This window comes from Drosophila persimilis, unplaced genomic scaffold, assembly GCF_003286085.1.
Source record: "Drosophila persimilis strain 14011-0111.01,24,50 unplaced genomic scaffold, DperRS2 tig00000431-arrow-pilon, whole genome shotgun sequence".
Classification (NCBI taxonomy): domain Eukaryota; kingdom Metazoa; phylum Arthropoda; class Insecta; order Diptera; family Drosophilidae; genus Drosophila; species Drosophila persimilis.
In genome coordinates, this window is record NW_020825312.1 from 6,062,889 (window position 1) to 6,088,567 (window position 25,679).

General features: G+C 44.7%; 2 protein-coding genes across 2 annotated transcripts; both read left to right on the plus strand.

The window, feature by feature from the left end:
• The first annotated feature begins 395 nt into the window (after positions 1 to 395).
• On the plus strand, positions 396 to 22,042 carry LOC6597034 (putative protein kinase C delta type homolog). The gene is made up of 15 exons (XM_026989911.1): positions 396 to 618; positions 4,093 to 4,483; positions 4,591 to 4,919; positions 4,983 to 5,098; positions 5,158 to 5,243; positions 5,310 to 5,439; positions 18,225 to 18,326; positions 18,886 to 18,969; positions 19,186 to 19,322; positions 19,401 to 19,574; positions 20,446 to 20,600; positions 20,656 to 20,803; positions 20,901 to 21,080; positions 21,141 to 21,281; positions 21,356 to 22,042. Exons 2-15 carry the CDS (start codon positions 4,373 to 4,375, stop codon positions 21,503 to 21,505), a joined length of 2,043 nt encoding a protein of 680 aa, XP_026845712.1. The 5' UTR covers positions 396 to 618; positions 4,093 to 4,372; the 3' UTR covers positions 21,506 to 22,042.
• A 1,581-nt stretch (positions 22,043 to 23,623) lies between these two features.
• LOC6597033 lies at positions 23,624 to 24,271 on the plus strand. The gene has a single exon (XM_026989644.1). The coding sequence runs from the start codon at positions 23,624 to 23,626 to the stop codon at positions 24,269 to 24,271; it is 648 nt and encodes a 215-aa protein (XP_026845445.1).
• The last annotated feature ends 1,408 nt before the right edge of the window (positions 24,272 to 25,679 follow it).

Consider the following 25,679-nt stretch of genomic DNA (forward strand, 5'->3'; position numbering starts at 1 on the left):
AAAGAAAAGGAAAAAGAAAGAGAAAGAGACCGCACAATCATACAGTCAATTTTCGCTGTGTTTTTCGGGGCATTAAAACAAAAGCATTTCACTACGAAATATTTATTATTGTGTGTACCAATGCGGAATGTGTTTATAGAAGAGACCCCCAGTCCAGTGGTCCAGTGGTCCAGTATCCAATATAATGGGCGCAGCACCCGAAATCCGAAAAATTCACCATCCAATTTCCCATTTTCTACCAATGCCCCCTCCACCTCCCCTCTCCTTCACCGCTCCTCCTCACTCGACCCTTCCTCCCCATCGACACAATTGTTTCTTATTTACCAATTCACCTTATATTACTGTGTTTTTCTCTGTGTGTGTGTGTGTGTGCTTGTTGTTGTTCGAATAGCGGGACACGTGCTAAAAGTCCGGGCTCTCCTTTGGCGCCTCAAATCAATCAGTGATCAATCGGTGAACTTGAAATCGGGGGATCAAAACGCTTCATGTAAACTACGTGTCATTTCTGATGGCACACTCGGCAAGTACCCATGAACCAGCAGCAGTGGAAGCAACGAAAAAGCTGAAAAATGGATCTTCGGATCGGTTGGAAATCAGTTGATTAAGAAAAAAGACCACGTGAGTTGAGATATTTGTATTCGCATTCAAATTCCAACACTCCATCACACCAGGCACTGATCACAGACAAAAAAAAAAAGAACCTGAAAAAGAGCATGATCAGCATTTGAATGAAGATTTTTCTGAAAAAATCTATGATCCGTTCTTAATTGATGGGTTCGATTTCTCATTGATAATTTATGCTTTCCTACTCTCAAACTGTTTACGCATTTATGGGGAAGACTTCTGATGAATGATCAATTCAAGGCTTTTATATCTTTTCTGAATAAGCTAAAGTCAAGAACATATGTATGCATGTTCCTACAACAATTTTATACAATTTTAAATGTCTAAATATAAATAATACAATCTGCACTCCAATAGGAAGGAGCCTTCATCGATACATAAGTTGGGATTAGTTGAAGTAGAGTTCGAGTTTGAAGGTCATCTAACAATATCAAATAATATCTAATGTCTAATCAAAACCGATAATCAAAATCGATAAAAAGAGCAAGAATAAACTTAATCTTCTGGTCGAAAAATGGCATAAGTTTTCAATGTGTATCAATCATCCGTTGTTCAGAACAAACTTAAGCTGCAATCAAACACAAAAGATCTGGTTACGGCTTTGGAACTTAAGAACTGAGGCATCGTCGAACCTCAACCCCAAGACAAGGCCGGGCTCGCGGGTTTTTTTGCTTTTGTTTTTTGTAGGGGTTGGCTGTTCTTTTGGCACATCGTGTTGGTGTTTGGATCATATCCGGCAATCAATTGGCACGCAATCTCGCACAATTTGCCACTTAATTTCTATTTTTAATAACATTAACAACAACAATCGGGCATGGAAGGAGAAGCAATGCGAAGAGGCGGACGGGGACGGGGACGGGCACGAGGACGGGCCTGGGGCTGGGGCTGAGGCTGGGATAAGGGGGTAGTCGAAGCATTCACAGCAAATTTTTAAATGAATCAAGAACTTATTTTTGGTGGCGCGTCAAAGGCAATACCAGCAAGAGCCAAATTCATATTTTTAAACGTTTGCCAGTGGATTCCCTGCACAGCATTCAGCAATCAGCATTTTGTGTGTATTTACGAGAAAATGTAAAAACACTCGAACCGATAATGATTCTGTTATTGGACTCTACAATAAACTTCCCAGAAAAACCCACAGAAATATCGAATCAAATCCAAACAAAGGAAAAACCCCAGGAAAAGGGAAAAACATCAGGAAATTGACATCTATCCGTTTTGAAGGAAAGATAAAATGAGAGACATGGTCGTATTCCATTAGCTGTCATTTAATTCCAAGTATGCAGATTTAAATTAACGTTAGGCAAAAAATATTAAACGGCAAGAGAGCAGAGTAGGAAGAAAAAAAAACTTAGGAAAAACTAAGATTTCATTCGGTACTTTTAGAACTTCTATGAAAATTCTATCCTATTGTCGAAAATTCCACAAAAAAGCCAATTTTTTGTGAGAAAGTCACAAAAGATTAAAGATTAAACATCCATCAATTATCTGAACGTTTTCCGGGAAAGGAAATTAACACCCGCTTAGAAAAAGTTTAAGCCTGTGGCATTAAAATGTATTTTAAACCATTAAGCTTCCAAACCCGCCTTCAAAGGTTTTTTTTCACTTGCATCAGTATGAGACTGGACTCAATCGAATTTCAAATTATGAATCAAATTTAAACAAAACTTTGAGCAAAACTCGAAACTAGAGACCTCTTCAAGAGAAATCCCTCGCATCACATTCGCATTCCGCAAGCAACAATGAACTTAAAAAAAAAAGAGTTAATAAACAAAAAAAATTCAAGCGGGAAGAAAAAACCCAGAGGGTAATTTGAGCGGGTAATCACACATTGTGTGATTTTTACAAAATGAGAAGATAACTTTGATAGAGTGGAAAAACCCCATTTTTATACCCGGCACTCGAAGCGCCTAGGGATATATTTGTGGTGGATTTGGATGTGTGTAACACCCAGAAGGAAGCCTTTCCGACACCATAAAGTATATATATTCCAAATCAGCATCAATAGCCGAGTCGATATAGCTATGTCTATCTGTCTGTCCGTCCGTCCTTCTTGATGAATGCCTGGATCTCAGAGACTATAAAAGCACCATAAAAGATCATTATTATCCCCCTTCCACGCGCTTACTCATTTTCTCTCTCTCACACACAAACGCTCTTCCTCGTGCAGTGTGGCTCTATGGCCGAGGGAAGCGCGACATAACTGTTGGTGTTAGCGTAGGTAGAGAGAGAGGGACAGATATAACGGAATACAAAACAGTAGCGAAAAAATGGAAAGAAATCAAATAGTTTAAACTCGAATCAAATAATTTAATAGGTGGAGAGAGGATAAATGGTGTCCAAGAATTAACATGCGAACAAAACTAGGGGTTGTGGTTCCTAAGCGTAGAGCTCCGCCTTTGCCACAGCTCACTAAATTCCCGCTGTTTTAAATAAAAGTTCATCAAATGATAATCAAAATGAGTACATAACCATTACAAATCAGGATTCAAAAAATAAATAAAAATAACCTAGATTACGCATTTATCGCTTGAGTGTCTCCCCCATCCTATTTCTTTTACGTGTGCAAACGTGACACAATTCTCTTGAGGTTGGAGATCCAGATTGAGAAGGCGGAGAAAACTCGGGGGAATTTGGACATGAGATACTTGTACAAACAAATACAAATCAAACTTCTTAAATAAATTAATTCACAATACAATAAATAAGTTGAACAAAATATTCCCGACCAATCTTGCACGATGGCAAGGAACAGAATCGTCCTAGAAGATGACAGCGTCAGTATGGGGAAATTGCTCCTCTAAAATAGTTTTGGACGTGACTGCGTTTACCCAACCGTCAATTAGCCAGACATCCCCAAACCATCATGCTGCCTCCTTGCCACACCGTTGGTTTTAAGCCCTAACTTTTATAGCGTACTCTGACTTTCCCGCGATCAGTCGTTATACTGTCCCAATCAGCCAGTGGATCCATTAAAACTATTAAAAACGTTTCTCTAGTCATTTACAGTGCAAGTTTTGTTTACTTTGGACCATTGGCGCCTTTTCTGAAGCTAGTATCGGTACCTACTGACTGTGCCAGCTCCCTGCTAATATTGTATGCCATTTTGAACTGATTTTCGATGCTCAAGCGTCTTATGGATCTTTGGGCTGGTCTTCCTCTTACTTTCTGGAGAGGGGAGCAGGTCTTCACAGAATTGTTCAAAGAACACTTACTAATTCCTAGTTTGGTGCTTTTAAGACTTTAAATACGCACGAGCAGTTTAAAGTTAGTTAAAAAGAGTGTCCACATTTCACTGTCCGCTGCTGTATGTACGAGTATATAAATAGTTAGTTATATTCGATTGCTCCGCTTGAGCGGTAGCCATGCCGGCCCCAAGGCATGATCCAGTGCGCCGAATTCAACAAAATTTGTGCAAAATTGTATATTCTTTTGATATTCGATGTTGTTTTCGTGTTTTTGTTTCAGATATCCATCAACAAGGCTTTAAACTGGCAAAGATGCCAGCACAGAAACAGCAACGGCAGCAACAAGAACAAGATATAAAATACAGCTGACTGAAAAGAGAAGGCGAGCTGTTTGTTTAATATAAATATAGGAAAAACGCCTTGTACTCGCCATAAACCCGAACGAACATATAAGAGAGCACAAACCACACCTCCACCTCCACCTTCACCTGTACCTGTACGCCACAAAAAATCGGGAGCATTTCGAATGTGGATGTGGATGGGTATTGGAAGACCACAAGATGATGTTCACACGCGCCCAGGTGCGCAAGCAGAAGACAACCAACACGAGCAGCCAGCGACCACGCAGCTCTGGGGGATCCTCGCGACATCAGGGACTCCAAAATCATGAGGTGAGAAAAGTCAAGGCTCGAGGGACAAGTGTCTGCCATAGCAATTTACTAATGAGCCTTATTTCACTCAAACTAACTCCATATCTCTTCCCTTGTCTCCTCCTCAGACCCGCTTTAAGCTGAGCTCGACCAGCAGCAGTGGAGCCGGCAGTGGGATGAGTGGCAGCAGTGCCACAGGTGGGGCACGACGCGATCGGGACAGGGACAGAGATCACTATGGCAAGCAGCATTCCTTCGAGCTACCACGCCAGCACTCCAAGGAGGAGGGCTATCACCGTGACAGGGATCGGGACAGCGGCACCAGTGGCTGTGGCAGTGCTGGAGCCGGTGGCTGTGCCGTTGCCGCCGGCGGGGTCACAGGTGGTGCAGTCTACGTGGACAGACGGACGCGACCAAGGAGCATCACCAATCGGCGGGGAGCCATCAAGCATCAGAAGTGAGCTTCATTACGATCCCATAGATGCCCTATAAACCAACTCATTATTTTATATCTTTACAGAACCCATGATATCAATGGCCATCGATTCGTGGCAAAATTCTTTCGTCAGCCCACCTTTTGTGCATTCTGCAATCTGTTCCTTTGGGGCTTTGGCAAGCAGGGATATCAGTGCATCAGTGAGTGCCAGTCCGGCATTGTCCTTCGGCATATTAAGTAACTTCTCTCGTATCCGCAGTCTGCCAGACGGTCGTCCACAAGAAGTGCCATGAGAAGCTGTTGGGCAAGTGCTCTGGTTCCGTCTTCACCTCAGCCAGCACTATTGTAGGTCCACCCATGCCACAAGAATCCGCAGGCCTAATCAGAGCTCTCCTTCCTTCCACCATCTAGCTGCTCCGCGAACGCTTCAAGATCGATATGCCGCATCGGTTCAAGCCGCACACATTCATGTCGCCGACATTTTGCGATCACTGCGGTTCACTGATGGGCGGCTTCTTCATCCAGGGTCTCAAGTGCGAGGGTGAGTCCATACGAATGCCAACCGAATCCCCTCCAGATTCTCTGATTCTATGTACAAATTGTATACATATGTCGAGCATCTTATTTTATATAAATATTTACATTTTACTCAATCCTTTTGCGATTTATTGGTTGCTCGAGCTTTTACCGGGTGGCGCCATCTGTGCGAGAAGTATTCTTGGGAGCTTTCGCGGACATTCCATCGGTTAGTGCTTAAAGCATTCGCTGACTTTCACTGAAACGTAACGGTCAGAAAAGAAAGCTTTCGAATTACTGGGATTCAGTGGGTCGATAATGGGAAATACCTAACTACATTTGAGAACAACAGCTATGTCCTGTAAAGCTAATACGCTTATCTACATTGAAAAATACTAGGTAGAAAATCATCAAATCGGAAATAATTATCTGAATCGCTATGAAGATTTTCCTCGAATATAAATACATTTATAATATACTAGCTGTATCCTGCTACGGCGCACATTGTGCTTGTACCGTTAAGAAAAGAGGAACCTTTCAAATAAGTTTCATTCGCAAAATTGTGGGTATAGAATACTTTTTGCTTTGCCGAAACGGAAACACACAATTTTTCGTTTCCGCTCCCGCCATCTTCATTGTGATTTTCTTCCGTTCTCGCCTCTGTTCTTCCTTAGTGATATTGGAAAGCCGTATCCTCGATCCTTCTCTATTGCTGAACCCAGCTTAGTCTGTTTCCCTTTTTGATTAATAAGAACGAAAGGATGCGAGGCGTGTTCAATTGAACAATACAAATCATTCTTCATGCCTTTCTTCTTGCGCGTCGAATAATATCTTTCCTTCTTCACCCCGTGTTGTGCTCGAAGATTTATTCTGCTCCTGTGTTTGAGAAGCATAACCATCCTGGGGCAGAATTTTTTGATATGTCAAAATTTCAGCTCAATCGTTGCAGGACTTTCTGAATTCAACATTAAGAAATATATAAAAACCGATCTAAGCTTAGAATGGTATATTTATGCTCTTGACCACGAAAGCTATGTTTAAACCTTCAGTAAAACAAGGACCCTAATCGTTTATTCCAAAACTATTTGCAATATCAATTTGATATTATACTATGCACCGCTTTTCCTCAGCGCGGAAATCTTTATACACTCGTAAAAAATGTATTGCTCCAGAATAAGACGAGTATACTTGTATAATGTGTACAGATGTACATGGTATTTTCACATTTCGTTTATGGACTACCTTCGTTGGCAATTAATTAATGCGGCCCACTTTACGAGTGTATTTATAAATTGAATAAATTGTACTCCCGGGCACAAAACACCTTAAATGTGTCAGCGAATGTCTTCCTGTTGTGACCAATTCGAGCTGAAAGCCAAACCAATTTCGACAATTTTGAGAAGGGATGCTACAAACAATCAGCCTTGTTTATCGAGCAAACGGAAGCCGTTTGTATTTGGAATTGCAAGAAGGCAAGAGAGAGAGAGCCAAGAATATATCTATGAAAACAATTATTTTAGTGTGTGGCACGACGAGTAATATACACACATATTTATGCATGTACATATGTATGTATGCACATACATATATCAACCGAAATTAGCGCAATGTATAAATACTCGCACAATGTACGGATACGAGTAATTGCAACTTTTTCGCCGCTTTTTGTAGAGACTTTCACTTGCTGTGCGTGATCGAGGCGGAAATGATCGTAACGCCCAAAACCCAATTAATCTGAGAACGCTTTATATAGCAGATGAACGGACAGATAGGCGGACTGCATTAGAAATCAATTTATTGCGACTTTGCCAACACAGAGGAAGCCCAAAAAAGAAACATGGCGAAGCGAGCAGCACAGAAATAACAGTGACAGGAGGAATGCAAGAGCGAGAAACTACTCGTACCACAAAAAGACCGACAACTGGGATGCCCTGTAATTAACCATTATGCTTATGGAATGGAGTCTCGACTGGTCCCCTGCTCTGCTGCACCGAATGCCAGTTGGGAATCCGGAGCCCATCTACTGCAGAGCGACGACTCTGAGGCCTGGAACCGTCCTAGGCAGTCTGGGATGCCCTGGCCGCAGGGCTCTTCAACAACCGCTATGGCATCTAGTGCATGCCCCAGTGGCATACCCTGGCAAGCGATGCAAACAAATGTTCTTCAGAGTTCTGGGCACGGCGAGTGCAGCGTCCGACATGACAGGAATGCAGGCGCAAAAATATCCCATAAAAATATCCCCAAGCCAGCTCGCTGCCTCTTCCCACTTTTGCGACTATAAATCGCAAAGATTAAGTGCTGGGACGGCAACGGCAGCGGCAACAGCAACAGCAACAAACAGACAGAGCACTCGTAGAATAAATACTTGCGGTGCATGTTGCAGTTCTATTTCTAGTGGCTTGGCGCTTTCCCACTGTCACCCATGATGTACCGTCTCCCCATGTCGGCACTCGCGTCGCCCCACGACTGTGAGTGTATTTTGCGGAACCAAAAAGCGTCACCATTAGCCTCAGCATTGGTCGAACATCGCCGCCATCCTACGTGCGGCATTTCTGGCATTTGTCATACTTCGTAATCGTCTGATGTAAGGGTAGATCTATGCAACAGGCAACAACCCCATAAAGTACAGATATCCTGGCCTCATGGCCTATCCATCCATCTACTGCCGATCTTTTCATAAATACTCGTATCTTATTCTTTACTATTATCAATTACTTAGCCTAAAATATGAAATGATTAATAAACAATGGATACGTAAATAATTGCTAAATGCTGATTTCTGCATAAAACTTTCAAAATGATCAAACATATGTATGTAGAGCAGATAACCATAATCATTAGGGGGTATCTCATAGTCGGCGTACTCATCGTTCGAAATCGTTCTTACTTGTTTTCCGTTTTGGTCTATTTTGCTCTTGTTGGGGGATGGACAAATTTAGCAAAACATCTTCACAGCAGGTGCCATAAACAAGTAGATTGATGATCGGTTGATGATGTACTTGGATCGCTTAACGCCCATCAAAAAGGATGGTACTACTCGCGCACTAGGGGCATAATTTCTTGCCGGCCGTGAAAGTAGCTGGACAAAGATCTATGGTGGATTTCGTACTTCCTATTGTGCCGGCAACGTCCGACAGCTCCAATCATCAGTCAACACATTTAGTGGGGAGGATCAACGCGTTGAATACATATTTACATATGTTTTAGCTAATTATTCACACGATTTCTGACAGCTTCTCCCCCTTGGGGGCTTACTGCTCTGTTCTCCCACACTAAGATCTCTTTGGCGTCTCCCGCATTGAGCTCTCTGCGGCTCTCCTTACTCTCGCTCTCTCTCTCTCTCTCTCTCTCGTCTAGGAGGCTCTGTGCTCTTTCGCTTTTACTTTCGCTGTGCAAAAACTGGGAACAAAAATTTCTATCAAAACAAAACTCAAAAATAATTTTGATGTTTTTCGAAATTCGAAAATGCTCGCCTTCGTGTATAATTTATGGCTGTGTGTTTGTGCCGTTGAGGGGCATATTTCGAAATTGGCAGGCACACGGTCACTGGTGGTGTGTGATGTGTGGTGTGTGGTGTGTGGTGTGCGGTGTGCGGTGTGTGTGTGCGGGGAGAGCAGCAGAGATATAGCTGCCGAAGAAGACGATGATCTGGGCCTGTGCCTCTGCCTATGCCTCAACACCCATATAGACACACCACACACCTCAGATGATGCTGCTTCTGATGCTGCCTCTGTCTGTCATCATCGGCGAAGTTAGCCTCCGACAGAGTCTCTCTCACACACATACAACAGACCGCAGAGACATGGACTTCGAAATGGGATTGGGGTGTGAGTGTGCCCGTTTGTGCTGTGCTGTGCTGTGCTTCTGTGCTGCTGTGTGTTCGAGTGTGACCGTTTCTCTAAGTGTGTGTGTGGTGTGTGTGTGCGAGATCAGGAATCGACTCCGGCGAGGCGCTTCAAGATATTTTGCGATGCTCTTCACATTTCAGTAGTTTCCGTTAATGCGTTCGGCTCGTCGAGGTGGTGGTTAGGTGGTCCTCATCTCATCTTTTTTTCTGGTTGGTTCTGTGGGGATACCCTCTGCGGATATCCCCCCCGCTCGATCTCGTACGATCAGTGTGGTCCCAGTGCAGTGCAGTTCGGTGCGGTACGATAAAGGGGACTGTACGGGGATCGGTACGGTACGGTGCGGTACATCTTCCATCTAATCCATTCCGAAAATCGTGAGAAAGTTCTTGGAAACAACGTGTCCGCCGCGAACAATGGCAATAAAAAATACGAAAAAAAAATAAAAGACAAAAGATTAGAACGGAACCAAATTGAAAGAAATTTATGCGTGGACAGAAATCGCAGGAAAATCGCAGGCAGACGATTCGTGAGCGCTTACGTCATGCCGAGAAATTTATCTACTACATCGGAATATATACACACATTTATCTATTTCTATATGGCACATGCGGGGCAAAGCCAATAATATACATTAGATCAGGAAGAACATCACGAACAGATATTGAAATCGCCATTCGAATGCGTTGATTATTGAAGAATCTATCGATGCTAATGCTAATTCGAATTCGATTGCGTGTTCAATTTCCCTTGACCTTCAGCTATTTTGTGGTCAAATAGTTGCAATATAATTGATCTTTTATGGGTTTCCATTCGAGCCATTTCTGATTTTGAGCAGCACTTGCTGCAGCAATTTTGAATGCCAAATTCATTTAATTCAAATTTTCAATATTTAAGTTTAAAATTTACTCAACTTAAAGCCACTACTTCGTGTATTGCTGGACCTTTCAGCACCTGTGCGAATTTCCTCGTACATTCGAGTGGATCCATCCAATCCATCCAATAGCAAAGCACTTGCTGAATCACCTGCTGAACAATTACCATTTACAAGTTCAACTAAATGGTTAAGAATTGTCTTTGTTTTAGAATCATTTGACCATTTCGTTTCGGCTTGATTCGCTGGTTGGCTGGCTGGCTGGCTGTCTGCTCAATCACTGGGAATTAAATCTTTGGGCCAATTACGCTATAATTAATGTGCTGCCCCGCGGCAGCACTGATGGTGCTCGGTATTGCCAAATGCTGGCACATTATGACAGCAGTTTTGAAATTTCTAAAAATTGTATAATTAAACGACAAGAGCATCGAAAAAGACAAACAGAGAGACGGAAAGACAGACAGCACCAGCACTAGGGAGAGCCGAAAGACAGAAATATATACATATATAATTTAAGCAAGCGTTAACCTGTGAAAGAATCAACTGAAGTGCCCACGAATTTATGGGAGAATCGTTCTATTTCTAGATACAAATATCGTACGTGTATGCTCGTAATATTGCCCAAGCAAGTGTAAAATTCGACTAAATTGTGGCCAAAATAGCAATCAAATTGAGTTATTGACATAGCCCCAAGACAAATTGAGTTCTTTTTGGCTGAAACATGAATTAACAAGATCAATGGGCAATCGAATCGAATCGAAGCGAAACGAATCGGTTTATTTTAATAGCTACTCGGAGAAATAGGCAAACATTAACCATACAGTTCCACATGGTTTCACAGCTGTGTGTGGCTCTGTGGCAGACATAGTATTTAGAAGACTCCCAGAACAGTCCAAGGGACTCCCAGAGTTCTGAAACGCAATTTGCCATTTAGGAATAGATATCTTCAGTGTGGAAAACAATATTGAAAGAACAATTCGCACCCGATAAAAACGAAATATTCAAACAGCAGAAAAAACCACAGCGGAAAAGCCACGAAAATAAACCAAACAAAAGAAATCGGAGATCGGAGATAGTTTTTGAAGTTTTTCCTGTGTGTTAGATTGGTCTTTTTTGTTTAAATTGTTGTTTCGTTGCCTGCCGCAAGATGCCTCTGTACTCGGACTCCACCAACTACTACTACAGCGGCGGCAGCAGCCAGCTGTACTCCCCGTACTACAGCTCTGGACTGGGGCTGAGCGGCGTCGGATCGGGAGCCGGATCCAGTTACACGTCCAACTACAATCGCTCGTATCCGGCCAGCTATATGGTGCCGCTGTCGCCGTCATCACCGCGATCCCCCAGCAGCTATACGGGCGGCAGCAGCAGCGCCAGCTCCCTGCACAGCCTGGGATCGCGCTACCAACCGAAGCTGACGACGATCACGGAGAGCTCGGGACTGGTGGGACGGCATGCCGGCCACAGCAGCTTAATGCCCCTCACCAGGATACAGTCGCCCAAGTACGTGTCGAGCCCGAGCCCCTCACACAGCTATAGCCACAGCTCCGCCAACAGCAGCAGCAGTCGCTATATACCGCCACGTCCGATCGCCATCAACACGGCGGACATCGATGTAAGTTCGGCCCGGTATCGGAGACCTCTGGCCCCGAGCCGCAGCACTGAGAGGGAGGAAAGGGACAGGGGGAAGGAACCATCCAAGGATAAGGAAAAAGAGAGGGCCGAGCAGGTCAAGGTGCAGGTGCAGGTGGATCTGGCACAGAAGGAGGTGACTCCACCAGCGGCAGTGGAGGGCCAGGAGTCCGTCCCAGACAATAGACAGCCGCGTCGATCCACTATCAGACGCAATCGGGCCGTGGTTCGGCTCTCCACCATCCGTAGAAAGAGCAAGGACCGCACAGAAGCCCCAGCCGAAAAGAGTCTCGCGGCCAAGGAGGAACAGAGGACGGCACTTGCACTGGAGCACCAGTTTCGGGACTTGCCGCCGGCCACCGAGCCGAGTCTGAGTTGGCGTCAGAAGCTGGCCGAAGACCTGGCCGCCTTTCCCGCAGTCAGCAACAAGAAGTCGCCCGGGGAGCTTCTACGGGAGCGGTTCTTCATCCACGACGACAAGGAGCTGGCGGATCAGCAGCCTCAGTCAAGGGCCAGACAGCTACGGGTCGAGGAGGTGGCCCAGCCACTGCCACAGAGTGGCCGGGAGAGCCTGGCTCTGGAGGTGAAGACAAACACAAAGTTGACACAAGAGAGTGACAAAGAAAAGGAGGAGAGCGAACAGGAGGAGATGGAGGAGATGCATGAGACAATCCGTCGGCTGAGCCTTGTCCAGTGCCCGACCTTCCATGATATCTGCGAGGACATCTCCTCGGACAAGATCGATGACGATCTGAATGCCGGAGAACTGCGACGGCGCGCCTCCATCATCCAGGAGCAAGAGCAGGAAATACTCAACAAGCTGCAGAAGTCCAGCTCCGGCAGCTTCCAGTTGATTAATCTGGAGCGGCGATCGAGCCACGACAGCACCACGGCCGACGAGTCCTCCAGCGGACATCGGCGAAGCTCCAAGCAGCGCAAGAAGAGCAAGAAGCAGCGCCACAAGATCACGGCTATTGTTGAGGTGCAGAATGCACCGACCACGGTCCAGCTGGAGCACATGCCCAGTGTCCTGGAGCTGAACGAGGACACCGGCACGTTGATGCCGCTGCAGTCAAGCAGCTCCTTTTCCACCTCCACCTCCGCATCCAGCTCCACGCCCAGTCCCAGTCCTAAGCCCAAGTTCACGGTCAACGTGGAGGTGGAGGAGCATACCCAGATACACAAGATATTCAAGCTGCCCAAGAAAAAGACAGTACCCAAGTCGGCAGAGACCCAGCCAGCGCTGGAGGAGGAAGGTGCGCTGCCCGAGGGCTTCATGAAATCCGCTCCCAAGCCGGCAAAAACATCGCCACTGAAGAAACCGAAGTCCGCACCACCACAGGTGCAGTCGCAGGAGCCGCACCAGCCACAGCAGCACGTGAGTGTTGCTCAGATCTTCACCTTCAATGAGGCGGCAATTCAGCAGGCACAGCCGCCGGATACCAAAATAGAAGGTGTGGCCACGCCCAAGCCCATCCGGAAGGCCATACAGAAGTCGGAGAGCGGTGATGATTTCTGGTCGCAGATCGGATCACGGGAGACGCTCTACATGACCAATCGGAAGAAGGCGATTACAGAGCGGCAGGAGAAGGTCCAGGAAGAGAGTGGCGAAGTGGAAGAGCAGCTACAGTCAAGGACTACACCAACGACACCTAAGCTCAAGTCCGAACTTCTTATTGAGCTCAAGACAACAGGAGAGAATACAGCTTCTACAACAGCTGCTAAGACGACTACACCAACTTCACCAAAGATTACAGCAGCAACACCACAAATAGGCGGAGTCAAAACCACTCTGGCAAGAGCAAAAAGCCCACCAAAAGTTGCCCCAGCAACTGATTCAACAGGAGGAGAAAGACGATCAAGTGCAGAAACTAAAAAGACTTCACCAAAGACAACAACAATTACTACAACAACAGATCTAATCAAATTAACACCAGCATTGACAAAAGATTCGCCAACAACGGTTCTACCCAAATTGACAATCGTTGCAAAGCCTAGAGACTCACCAGTGGCTACACCAACAGCTACACCAACAAAAGATTTACCAACGAAAAAATCCGCAAGTGCTTCAACAACGATAGATGCAACAAAATCAAAACTAACAACTACGCCAAAAGCAGATTTAGCAATACAGAAATCAATAATAGATTACCCAACGAAAGATTCACCAACAAAAAAATCCACAGCAGCTACAACAACCCCACCCATAGATTCACCAAAAATTACTGCAACACCAACGGAAGACAAAAAATCAACACCAAAAACCACGAAGGCTTCACCAACGATTTCACCCAAAAATTCAACTACAACGACAACATCAAAGGTGAAATTACCAAAAACTACAACAGAAAAGATATTATCAACAGCTGTGTCAACAACCAAGACGCCAACAACACCAGAATCGCCAACACCAGCACCAACAACAGCAACACCAACATCAGAACCAACAACAACGACAAAAGCAACAGGAAAACCAACATCGCCAAAGACAAAGGTGCTGGCATCTGGCAACGCTGCACAGACGGGCATCCCAGTTGTCATGACAACGACAAATGCTGTGGCAAAATCTGCAACAGCAACAACAACAGCACCAGCGACGGGAGGGCCAAAAATAAATAGCGGGCAATCGGCCAAGTCACCTGAACAACAACAGGCAACAACAGCCGTCGCCGCCGTCGGCAGCGTCGTCTCAGTGCCAGTGGCAGTGCCTGCCACGAAATTAAATAAAACAACGCACAAGGAACAGAATCTGCAGCAGCAGCCACTGCAACAACCAGCAGAAGGAGCTGCCGCAACAACAACATTGAGGCCAACGGAAATCAAACCGAAATTTGCGGAAACTGTTGAGCCAACGGGCAAGTCAAAGGTCCCATCACCGAAAGCGACAAAGCCAAAAAGTGCCGGTAAAACAAATAATGCGGTAAAAAAGAAGGCAGCCACACCAACTACTGCAGCTGCAGCTGCAACAGCCACTGCAACTGCAACTGCAGCAGCAGTAACATCCACAGCAGCAGCAGCAGCAGCAGCAGCAGCAACATCAACAGCTGAGAGCAATGTGACCCCAATCAATGCCGATCAATTTATAACGCTGGCCCCCACAAAGGCGGCCAAAACATCGCCAGGGAAGCAGCAGCAGCAGCAACAACCACAGGCGAAATTGGTGGCCACAAATGCGTCATCGCTGGCGGCAGTCGCTGCAACGACAACGCCAACGCCAACACCTACAACAATTGCTCCTGCTGCCACTGCCACTGCCGCTGCAGCAACAGCAACAGCGATAACAATAGAGCGATCTGTGGCCAGTGTTGATGTTGCAGCCGCAGTCGCTGGGATCGGGATCGAGATCGGCATCGGCATCGACACCAACATCGGCGATGACCGAAGCGGCGACGGCAACGGCAACGCCAACAGCTGCGGCGAAGGCGTCGGCAATAATTTATCAAAGTTTGCAACAGTATCGAATTTGGCACAGTGTCTGCGAGACGTTGATGCCGAGCTCGAGGACTATATACCATCGTCTGCGGAGAATAGCGACGACGACAGTTCGGACGATTACTCCAGCGCGGCCGGTTGTGCGAATCTGAGCGCCAGCATGAAGAAGAAGCAGCGCAAGGAGAAGAAGAAGCAGAAGGCGAAAGGGGCCGCTGCAGCGCCGCCCCGTTTCGATCCCCACAAGAAGGTCAAAATCGATACGACCAACAAGTGCTATGTGAAGGAGGAGGCGCCCCGGTACCCACTGGTGGCCACGCCACGGCCCCTGTGGAAGCGCGAAAAGATCGTCTACTCCGACGAGAACACAGACGACGAGAGCAGCGAGGAGGGCAGCGAGGCCACCGCCGGCTCCCTCGACGAGGACAGTGATGACGAGAGCGAGGAGTGCAGCTCCTCCAGCAGCAGCGCCAGCTCCGTGGAGTCCGAAGCGGCGGCAACCAGCAAGAGAAGAACGGACGAGGCCGATGGAACGACACCGGCTGCCGCTGCTGGGGGCAGCAGCAGTACAGTCACCTCAGCGGCGACTCTGAGCGTGGGTGCGGCATCCACTTCGACATCCAGCTCGCCATCGATCATACGGATGAGCACGTGCAGCAATGATTCCGGCTTCGAGGGCGGCACAGCACCCTCCAGTCCCAAGAAAATGCTAGGTAAGGATCCTTGGTATCCCAGCCCCCATTTGGGGCTCCCTGTACGATCCGACCAGATCCCAGACGGAAAACACTTCTTTCAGACCTCGCCCCCGCCCCTGATGGTCACTTGAGTGCGGCACGTGTCGCCTTCGGGTCAGGGCGTACAAGTATTGAAAATGCCAGAAATTTGCTTTCATTTTCAAAATACTCGCACTCTCACGCACACATCGGAAAACGTATAGACAAACGATATAGATATCGTAGACTCGTATGTAGATAGAGACCTCAGGCATGCGGACTATGCCGTAGAAGAAGAAATACAGCAAAAACATATAAACAAGCCATTATATATAGATCTGAATGCGGCATTTCAGCATTATGCGATCTCTAGAAACCATTGTCCGAATGCTCTGATCGGCGGAGTACTCTCGTGTAGTGGCAGATCGCAGAACTTCCAGGAAAATAAATGTCACATGCCTGGGTTTTGGTGTGTTCTAGATGGGAACAATGGAAAGCGTTCAGTGAACCCAAACCTGTAGGAGGAACAAAAAAAAAGCAACAAATTTCCTGTTTTCTTTTTTGGTAGAAGTTTTTCGGTAGTATTGGATCTGCTATGCAAATTTTGAATGAACAAGGGGATATTTATGTGTGTTCCCGTTTATTTTTTGGAAATTATGAATTAACCATTGTTCTCTTCTACATATTTTCTGATATTTTGAAAAAAATGTATATTATTTTATAATGTGTTTTGATTCGAAGAAAGCGCTGTTCAAGCAGTTTAATCTGTATTTTCTTGTGGTTTGTCTTTCGTGAGATGTTTTACGACTTTTTTGTAAATTTTGCAAAGAAAGTACCACGTCAATAATTTTTTTTTTTGATTCTCGTATTGCCAGTATTTTCTTCTCGTTTCGAGAAATTCTTCGTCATTCAATTTCATAGTAATTCTTATGTTATACAGAATCTACCAAGGGTTTCCATTTGTTTTTTAGTTTTTCCAATTATTGAGTATAGTTCAGATTTGTATTGCCCTGTTCTCAAGATTTATCTGTTATTTCTGATGATTCTACTGCATAAACGTTTGTTATTTTTCTCCAGGTTTTCTAGGGTTATCTAGTTTTTCAACCATTTAAATCCGCATTGTATCATCTCTTATTGTATCTTATTTGTAAGTGTTTTCCAAAGTTTGCATTTTCTGAGATTTAAATACGATTCGCATGGACTTTGATTGCATTCAGTATTACATCTGCATTCTTGCCGCATCGTTTGTGAATAGCTTCTCAGACTTCCTCATCGAGACGAAAATTTTACCAAATTAGCCATAAATTCGGTTAATCGGAGGCAATTTATCTACGATGGAAAGATATTTGATCTTATCCGAGTGGATAACCAATCAACTTCCTATATGTTTCGATTGATTCTCCCTTTATGTAAGTTTTTGCAGAGAAATTCTTTGCCTTTGATTACTGTTCGGTTCAGTTCTGTTCTGTTCCGTGCTTGCGTTGCTTCGTTTCCTTGATGTTTGTGCGAGAATTTGCCAGAGATCGGATGCCAGAAGATCCCAGAGAAAGGGAGGTAGAAAGAATCGACAAGTTGGCATTTTACTTTTAGCCGAAAAACAACAAATGAAAACAAATTGTTTAGGTCATCGTTGTGTCTGCCTCTGCCTCTGTCTCTGTCTCTACCTCTTGTCTGCGTCTGCCCCTTGTCTGTCTCTGCCTCTGCCTTTGCTGTTTAACGAATGAAAGCGCTCTCTAGAATGATACAAAATCATATGTATATGTGGATGTGATTATGTATATAGTACACAAATCTCTCCAATCTGCTGACTTAACTATGAGCCCAATACAGTTATGAGCTAGAAAGGCAATTTAATTGTAGATTATATAAATAGTTCGTTCGCACTGCGTATACGTGCTGACTACTGGATGCCGCTACAGATATCACGTATACGCAGGGTGTGCAATGAATCCCCTAATAAGTGTGAAAAAACAAACACGATTTCCCAATCCACCCACAATCTCCAACACTAGCAATGGGGAATGGGGAATGGGGAATAGGGCATTCGGCGGATATGCGTTGGATCTCCTAAATGAGGAGGAGTACTACGCACAAGAACATTTCTCGAGACAAGAAAGCGTGCAGCCAATAAATCGCATTGAGTAAACCTCTCCACCTGCTCCCCAAATCAACAATTTAATAACCATTTGTATGCAATTAATTCCCAACACTCTCTCCTCGGATCCAATTCTATACTATGCGATGCGATGCCATGGGATGCGTGGGCATATACTATATACTATATACAACCCGATCCAAATCCGAAACGCACGCGAACCAGAATGTGACGTGAATTGCCACAAGAAATGCGAACGGCTCACGGCCAATTTATGCGGCGTCAATCAGAAACTCATCGTCGAGGCGCTCACCTACGTGAAGCGAGGTAAACGACGGTAAAATCACCTCAGCAAAGCACAGAACCCTGAAGGACATTGAATAACCAAAAAATAATATTCATAAATTTGTGGTTAACCTTTTTTTTTGATTTTGCCCAAACAGAGTTCAGCTGTGGAAATGTGTGGAAGATCTTTTCATCCAATGGGGGAGCATCATTTAAAAATATAGCTTAGGATTTCCATAAATCTTTAAGATGAGATTTGGATTGACACTGAAGAAAAATTTGTATAGCTTAAGAGAAAAGACAAAAGTCAAAAGTGAATTAGGCAATTAGGCAATACGGAAGAAAAAAAATCTATGAAACCATTAGAACAGTTGAATAAAACCGAGAGTAGAGAGGTCAAAAGAGAAGGATAGATTATAAAGTATGAGGGAAGAATGAAAACAGAGCTAAGATAGGTACAGATTTAAACCCTACTGAATGAAATTATCTAGTTCACACATTCCCACCGAATCGGTGGGCAAAATCAATCAATGTTAACCTCAGAGCCATAAAATTAAAGATCAAAACCTTGAATTCTCGTCTCGAACTCTCGATAAATTAGGCGCCCGCGAAACCCGTGACTCGCCCAGCACGCCGCCCAGCCTGAATCCAGCCTATAAGATCGAGGCCAGTGATGAACACGATGGTATGGTGATCCTTTTAGTATATTAACTACCTCACAATCGATACAATAGATAGTAAGATAAGTTCCACTCAAGTGACCATCAGAGATGACCCCCAAGCACTACATAATCTCTAACTTCTGTACTAATTTGTATCTTCAAGTGATTTTAACTAACTTTTACTTTACTTTTACTTTGATGCTGTTCTACTCTTTGCTATATCCGCTATTATCGCACAGAAACATCATATACATATTCACAATTCCAAAAATCCGGACGTTTCACTGCGCCAGCAACAGTAATACCTAGATTTAAGAATTATTCGGTAGATGATTTCCACTTTCTCGCCGTTCTCGGCAAGGGAAGTTTCGGCAAGGTAAGCAACGCATTTTACAATATCTATATGTACGATCTTTATTCAAGACATTCATCTATTTTCCATTGATTGGGATAGGTTCTGCTGGCTGAGCTGCGTGAAACCACATACTACTATGCCATCAAGTGTCTGAAAAAGGACGTCGTTCTGGAGGATGACGATGTGGACTCGACGCTGATCGAACGCAAAGTCTTGGCCCTGGGCACCAAGCATCCGTATCTGTGCCATCTGTTTTGCACCTTTCAAACGGAGGTAAGTTGTCCTTGATCGGGCTCACTCGCTTCCGGCGCGTATTCGCCTTCGCTGTAAATATTTGTTTTAACGGAGGTCTGTGTTGGGTCGTGGTCAGGGAAACATTATAAATATTTGGAGCGATACACAGAAGCAATAAATGCTGTATCTGTTCCGTAATTATAAGCTATTAAAAAAACAGAAAACGGTTGTGGATCCAGAGAATCCCTTTTCTTGGTCGTCCGGTTTGCTCCTTTGAAAACTAGAACCCGATCGGGGTCACCAGTTTGAAATGATCCTTAGAATAAGCCGTGCGATATGGTTACACACCCAAGTTATTTGGTTTGTCGTTATTCTATTAGGCATCCGTGTGGGGATCATCTGTTGTACACCATTCGATCGGAGATGCGCCCCCGTCGGGGTCACCGTCACCCAGTGCGCTCATAGGTAAACACATAACCGATAAATAGATATACCAATTGATCGAGTGGTTGTGCCGGCTATAATTAGCCAGAGAAAAGGTAAAACGTTCTATAATTACTGCCTCTGGGTGTGACCATCGATTGGGGCACACGACGTCGGTCGGACATGACAGAGTCAGTCAGCTCACCATGTAGATCAGGGTGCCTGTCCGTCCCAGCTGTGCGTTCAATAAGTTTCTGTTTTTGCTCTGCACTGCTCTGCTCTGCATCTGCATTTGCTTCTGCTTCTGCATCTTTCGTCTTGCATCGGCGTCTCTTGCATTGACACCGATTAGAAGGTATTTTAATTATTTATGACTTTGAGGATACATTCTATTGGGGGCCAGTGCGCACAATCTCTCTTTATCTGTATCTCTCATCTCTAATCTATTGATAAAAGTAATCATCCGATCCGATCCCATGCTTTTCAGAGCCATTTGTTCTTCGTGATGGAGTATCTGAATGGCGGTGATCTCATGTTCCACATACAGGAGAGTGGACGCTTCTCCGAGGAGCGAGCACGATTCTATGGCGCTGAAATAATCTCTGGCCTCAAATTCCTGCACAAAAAGGGCATAATCTACAGGTTAGCATCACATATCGTATATTGATTATGGCATTGCCAATTATTTCTCGTTCAGGGATCTCAAATTGGATAACGTTCTGCTGGACTACGAGGGGCATGTACGTATTGCCGATTTCGGCATGTGTAAGCTGCAGATCTACTTGGACAAGACGGCCGACAGTTTTTGCGGCACACCCGATTATATGGCGCCCGAAATTATTAAGGTAAAATATCCCCCATTCCTTATAGTATTTTTTCGATACGATTATTTCATATTCGTATTTATTCCTAAAATTCTATTGGTGCTTGTTTTGCGTACAGGGTGAAAAGTACAATCAGAATGTGGATTGGTGGTCGTTCGGGGTGCTGCTCTATGAAATGCTGATCGGCCAATCGCCATTCAGTGGCTGCGACGAGGACGAGCTCTTCTGGTCCATATGCAACGAAATTCCATGGTTCCCCGTCTACATATCCGCCGAGGCCACGGGCATACTCAAAGGGGTAAAGTATATTTATCTTCTTCGAGGACTTTCCAATCTAATTTCGTTGGCTTTTTCGCAGTTGCTGGAGAAGGATTTCGCGAAAAGGATTGGTTCACAGTACAGTCCAGCTGGTGATATAGCCGATCATATATTCTTTAGGCCCATTGACTGGAATCTGCTCGAGAAGCGGCAAATCGAGCCTCCCTTCAAGCCCCAAGTGGTAAGTGATCCCCATGTCTGGCTGAATGGATCAGGAATGCACTCGTATTTTTGGTAATCTCCATTTTCGCGCAGAAACATCCCCTGGATACGCAATACTTCGATCGAGTGTTCACCAGGGAGCGGGTTCGGCTCACACCCATCGACAAGGAGATACTGGCCTCCATGGATCAGAAGCAGTTCCATGGCTTCACCTACACGAATCCCCACATCACATTGGACTAGATCTAAGCCTATCCTGAAACCAACTACACCTGCACCTACACCTAAATCTAAAGCTAAATCAATATCTTAACTAATTCTTTAGAGCAACAGTATTTGTATATGTAAATATTCATTATGAAACCATATTGAAACCATCCATTTCGCTGGGGAGGAGAGCCGAGCCACGAAGGTAGAGGGAACTCGAGGATCGAGGATAGTTTTGAAGAGGGTCTAATTTTTAGATTAGTTCGAATGTGAGAGTGCACAATACATGGCTCTCTCGAGTATAACTCTAGTCAATACACCTAGCCATACACCTATTTCTAAGTCTATAAATTCTACTATAATTGTACAGATATCCTTCTCTCTATCATATACATACAACACACACAAACACGTTCACAAATACACGCATACTATATACATACATACATATATATATGGACAAGTTTTTTTTTTGGCAACTTTTTTGTTCTTAATTTTAGTGATACGCCAAAAAGCTCTACGTCTATGAGAAATAAAAATACAAATAAAAATCAAATGAAAAGCAAAAACAAACAACCAACAATGCCTCAATCAAATTCGATTGTGATCTGTGGGCTACCGTTAGCGGTACAGTGCGTTTCGTAGACATCAGACAGTTTGAAGTCTCAATCTCACTTACTGTTTGGTAATAATTCATTCTCAAAGTGCGGGTAGAATATCCTTAAGCAGTGGGACATTGAATCAAAGAGTCGGAATCGATCCCTAATGAATTTATTATTACCGTGTATTACTTATCGAAGAGATTATCGATTACTGTGAGAATACCTATGGACAAACGAGTATCTTAGTAGTAAATAGCTTCACTGCCGCCTTACAGTCCCGAACCGCAACACCGCCCCACCGCATACATGCACCCAAAACCCCTAATACTACAAATGCGAAGCAGTGAGAGTGGACCCAGTGGAATGATTAGTCAACTGGCAGAACCTGGTTCCAGTGAAAATTTAACAGCTTCACTCCCGCTTTTCCACCGGCGCTAATTTGCATAGAGATTTTACTTTTTACCGGTACCGGCATACGCTGGGGCGGACATGACATCGGTCTTTGTTTCAATGCTAATGAGCCGCAGAGATGTGTGCGTGTGTTTGGGCTTTGTTTAGGCCACCATTCCAGGCCGCAGCGAGAGTGGATGGGTCGTTTTTTAATGGGCACTTTAATGGCCTGCGAACCAGTTTGATGGCAGGCAGAAGGCAGCGGCAGCAAAGAATTATTCTTGTTAACTCTGGCATAAATCAGTTATAAGCCAACACATACGAGTGCGACATTTTATTAATTCTTTCTGTCCATGTGCTGTGTTGCTCATAGAAATGCGAGTAATACTAGAGGAAATAATAGAGGAAAGAGTCTCTGTTGTGCTCTGCTCTGGCTGCTCCTCTGCTGGCCGTCAAACAACAAGCCCCCAAACAATAAACGCCATAGCTCGCGGGCCAGTTATGTTTTTATTTTCAATTCAAAGTGTTGGCCAAGCTCATGTACAGTGGGTCGAAAGTGGGCTATAACTTAACCAGAAATATGTACAACAGCATGGTGCAGAAAATCCTCCACTTATAACATATGAAAGCAGGTGAATTTGGTTTGGTTTAGCTGCGAATTTAGGGTAATCGAAGTGTTTCAATTTAAGCCGATTTTCATTTACTTGCATTTTCACTATTTTTTAAAAATATATCTCTTGAAAGATACTAAATATCTGGTACGATTATTAATATAATGTAAATACCTGGCCCCACAGTGCGGCTGTGGCAAACGGTATTTTCTCTAATTAATTCGTTTTTATGAGCGCAGTGCACAGTGCGCCAGCTCCACTCAATCCGACTCGACTCGGCTCAGGTCGGCCTGGCTGCCCCGTCAGTCGGCGTGTCGCTGGTCAGTTGGTGCAACACGGGCCTAGAACGAGCTCCACTGGCTCTCCACAATCCCTGCCCTGATCCCCGATTAAATATCAGTGTTTTTTGGTTTTTTATTGTGCTGTTGTACTGTTGTACTGTGACTTTTGTGAGTGAACAAAATAGTTGGCAATCTAATCAGGGATTGCAGAACATGATCCATAACAAACAGACAAGGAATCTTCTACTCGTAACTGAAAAACGTTGAAAAATGCTAAGTGTCAGCGCTTTGAGCCTCGTCAGTCTTTTGGGTCTGGTCAGGGGCTACGGCTATGGCCCACCGCAGCAGCCGCTGCTGAGGAACATCATCAAGGTGCGGGCCAGCGGCTTCATGCCCTTCGAATCAGATTTCCTGCTGCCTCTGGGTATCCTGCGGCAGCTGCAGGCAACCGATCGCGCCTCGCGCTTCATCGGCCATCGGCCCAAGAGCAAGCCACAACCCAAGCCCAAAAAGCCACAGCAGGTGCGCCTGGAACGGGCTCATCCTAGGGGTGGCAAGACCCAGCATCCCGGCACCCAGATGTACAATCTCATCGACGATGATGGCGAGCTGCTGCTCAATCTGAGAGTCCACAACGAACAGCAGCAGGTCAACCCAACAGCCCAGGGCAACCTCCCAGGGAGTCATCAAGCTATCATTCCGGGGCACCACCAGCTGGAGGAGCCATCGCCCTACGACTCGCCCTGGCTGCCATCCAAGTGGCGGCCAACGACAGCCAGTAGCCTGCTCCTTGGAGTCACCTCATCCTCGCCACGACCGCTGCCCCTGCACCAGTATCTGCGAGGCAGCGGCAGCAGTGGGAATCGGCTCGAGCAGGACACGGCCAAGCGACGACGATATGACTGGCCCCACAAGTGAGGACCGGCTGAAGCCCCAGCTGAACCGAGCCGAATGCTCACCCAAATTTATTTATTCCATTTATAGATATGCATAACACACTGAATCACCCAAAACACACACTCGTACGAGCTTACACACAGATACAATACACAACAACAATAAACTGTAAGATACAAAATATACACATATAACAGCGATAAACCAATCCATGAACGGGTCGTTGAGCTACCGCTAATTTGGCTTTGATTATGGTAATTTTGGTCGATTGATAGTGTTGAAAGTGAAACTGAAGCTGAAACGAATCGAAAGTGCCAAGGGTATGAAGGCAATCGAACGAATTCCACCGTGAATGAAGAACATTCACATTCAATTTGCGAATGGAGAACTATCTGAAGCCACTTGTTCCACATATTCCAGAAAATTACTAGTTAATACATACATATATCGTTTTCTTTAAGTACAGAATGTCGCTCTGCTTCCATTCCGAGTGTCTCTAGTGGCCGTTAATATGTGTGCTCGGTGTGAGGACTCCTCTGAATATATTTTACTTAAAATCTACATTTTATACACATTACATATGTTAGCAGATCTGTTGACAGAGACTGATTTGATTGATCAAACATTATGCAATTATGTTAAAGTTTTCACTTTCAAGAAAATCATATACTATCCAGGTAAAAAAAAACCCATCAACCGGTAAATCGATGAATACTGAAGCTCTTTCTTTCTCTTTCCCTAGCATAATGTGTATAAACCATTTACATAAAAACTAGCAAACCATTTGCAACAATATTGTGAACTATTTCTGTTGCTCCGCACGATGTCGTTTGGAGGAATGGATTGAAAGTTTTAATGGTTTTCAGAAACAGGTTTCAGGTAGTTGCATTTTTCCTGATCCGCAATACATACCATCTGACTCATGCTTGAGTTTGAGCACATGCCAATAGGGACATTCTTCATCCATATTAAAAATCAGCACTTTCGGATGAGAATATACATATATATATTTATGTATGTGAGCTTATGATTTATACAACTTGTACAATATATTTTATATGTCGTTTGGTATCGCTGCTCTCAAAAGAAACGATTTCATAAAAATCGGTCGAACCGTTTGAGAGATTTCATCTGGTTCCATTTTTCCTTCTTTTCTATTCTAACACCAACACCAGCCGTTACATCTCGCTTCCCTCCGCTAGGGGCGCACACTGCAGTATGAAGCGTGCGTGTGGGAGAGAGAAAGAGATGATTAAGCCGTGATTGGCCACTGAAATTTAATTTGTTCCTTCTGGCTATAATATTGACCCGATCTGATTCAGATTCAGCAGTCTGGTAGATATGGTCATTGTGTGTGACTCTGGGTTTCTTGTTTTCTCGTATCTTCAAAATTGTAGCTGCCACAGATTTTCGTTCTTTGTGGAGTTGA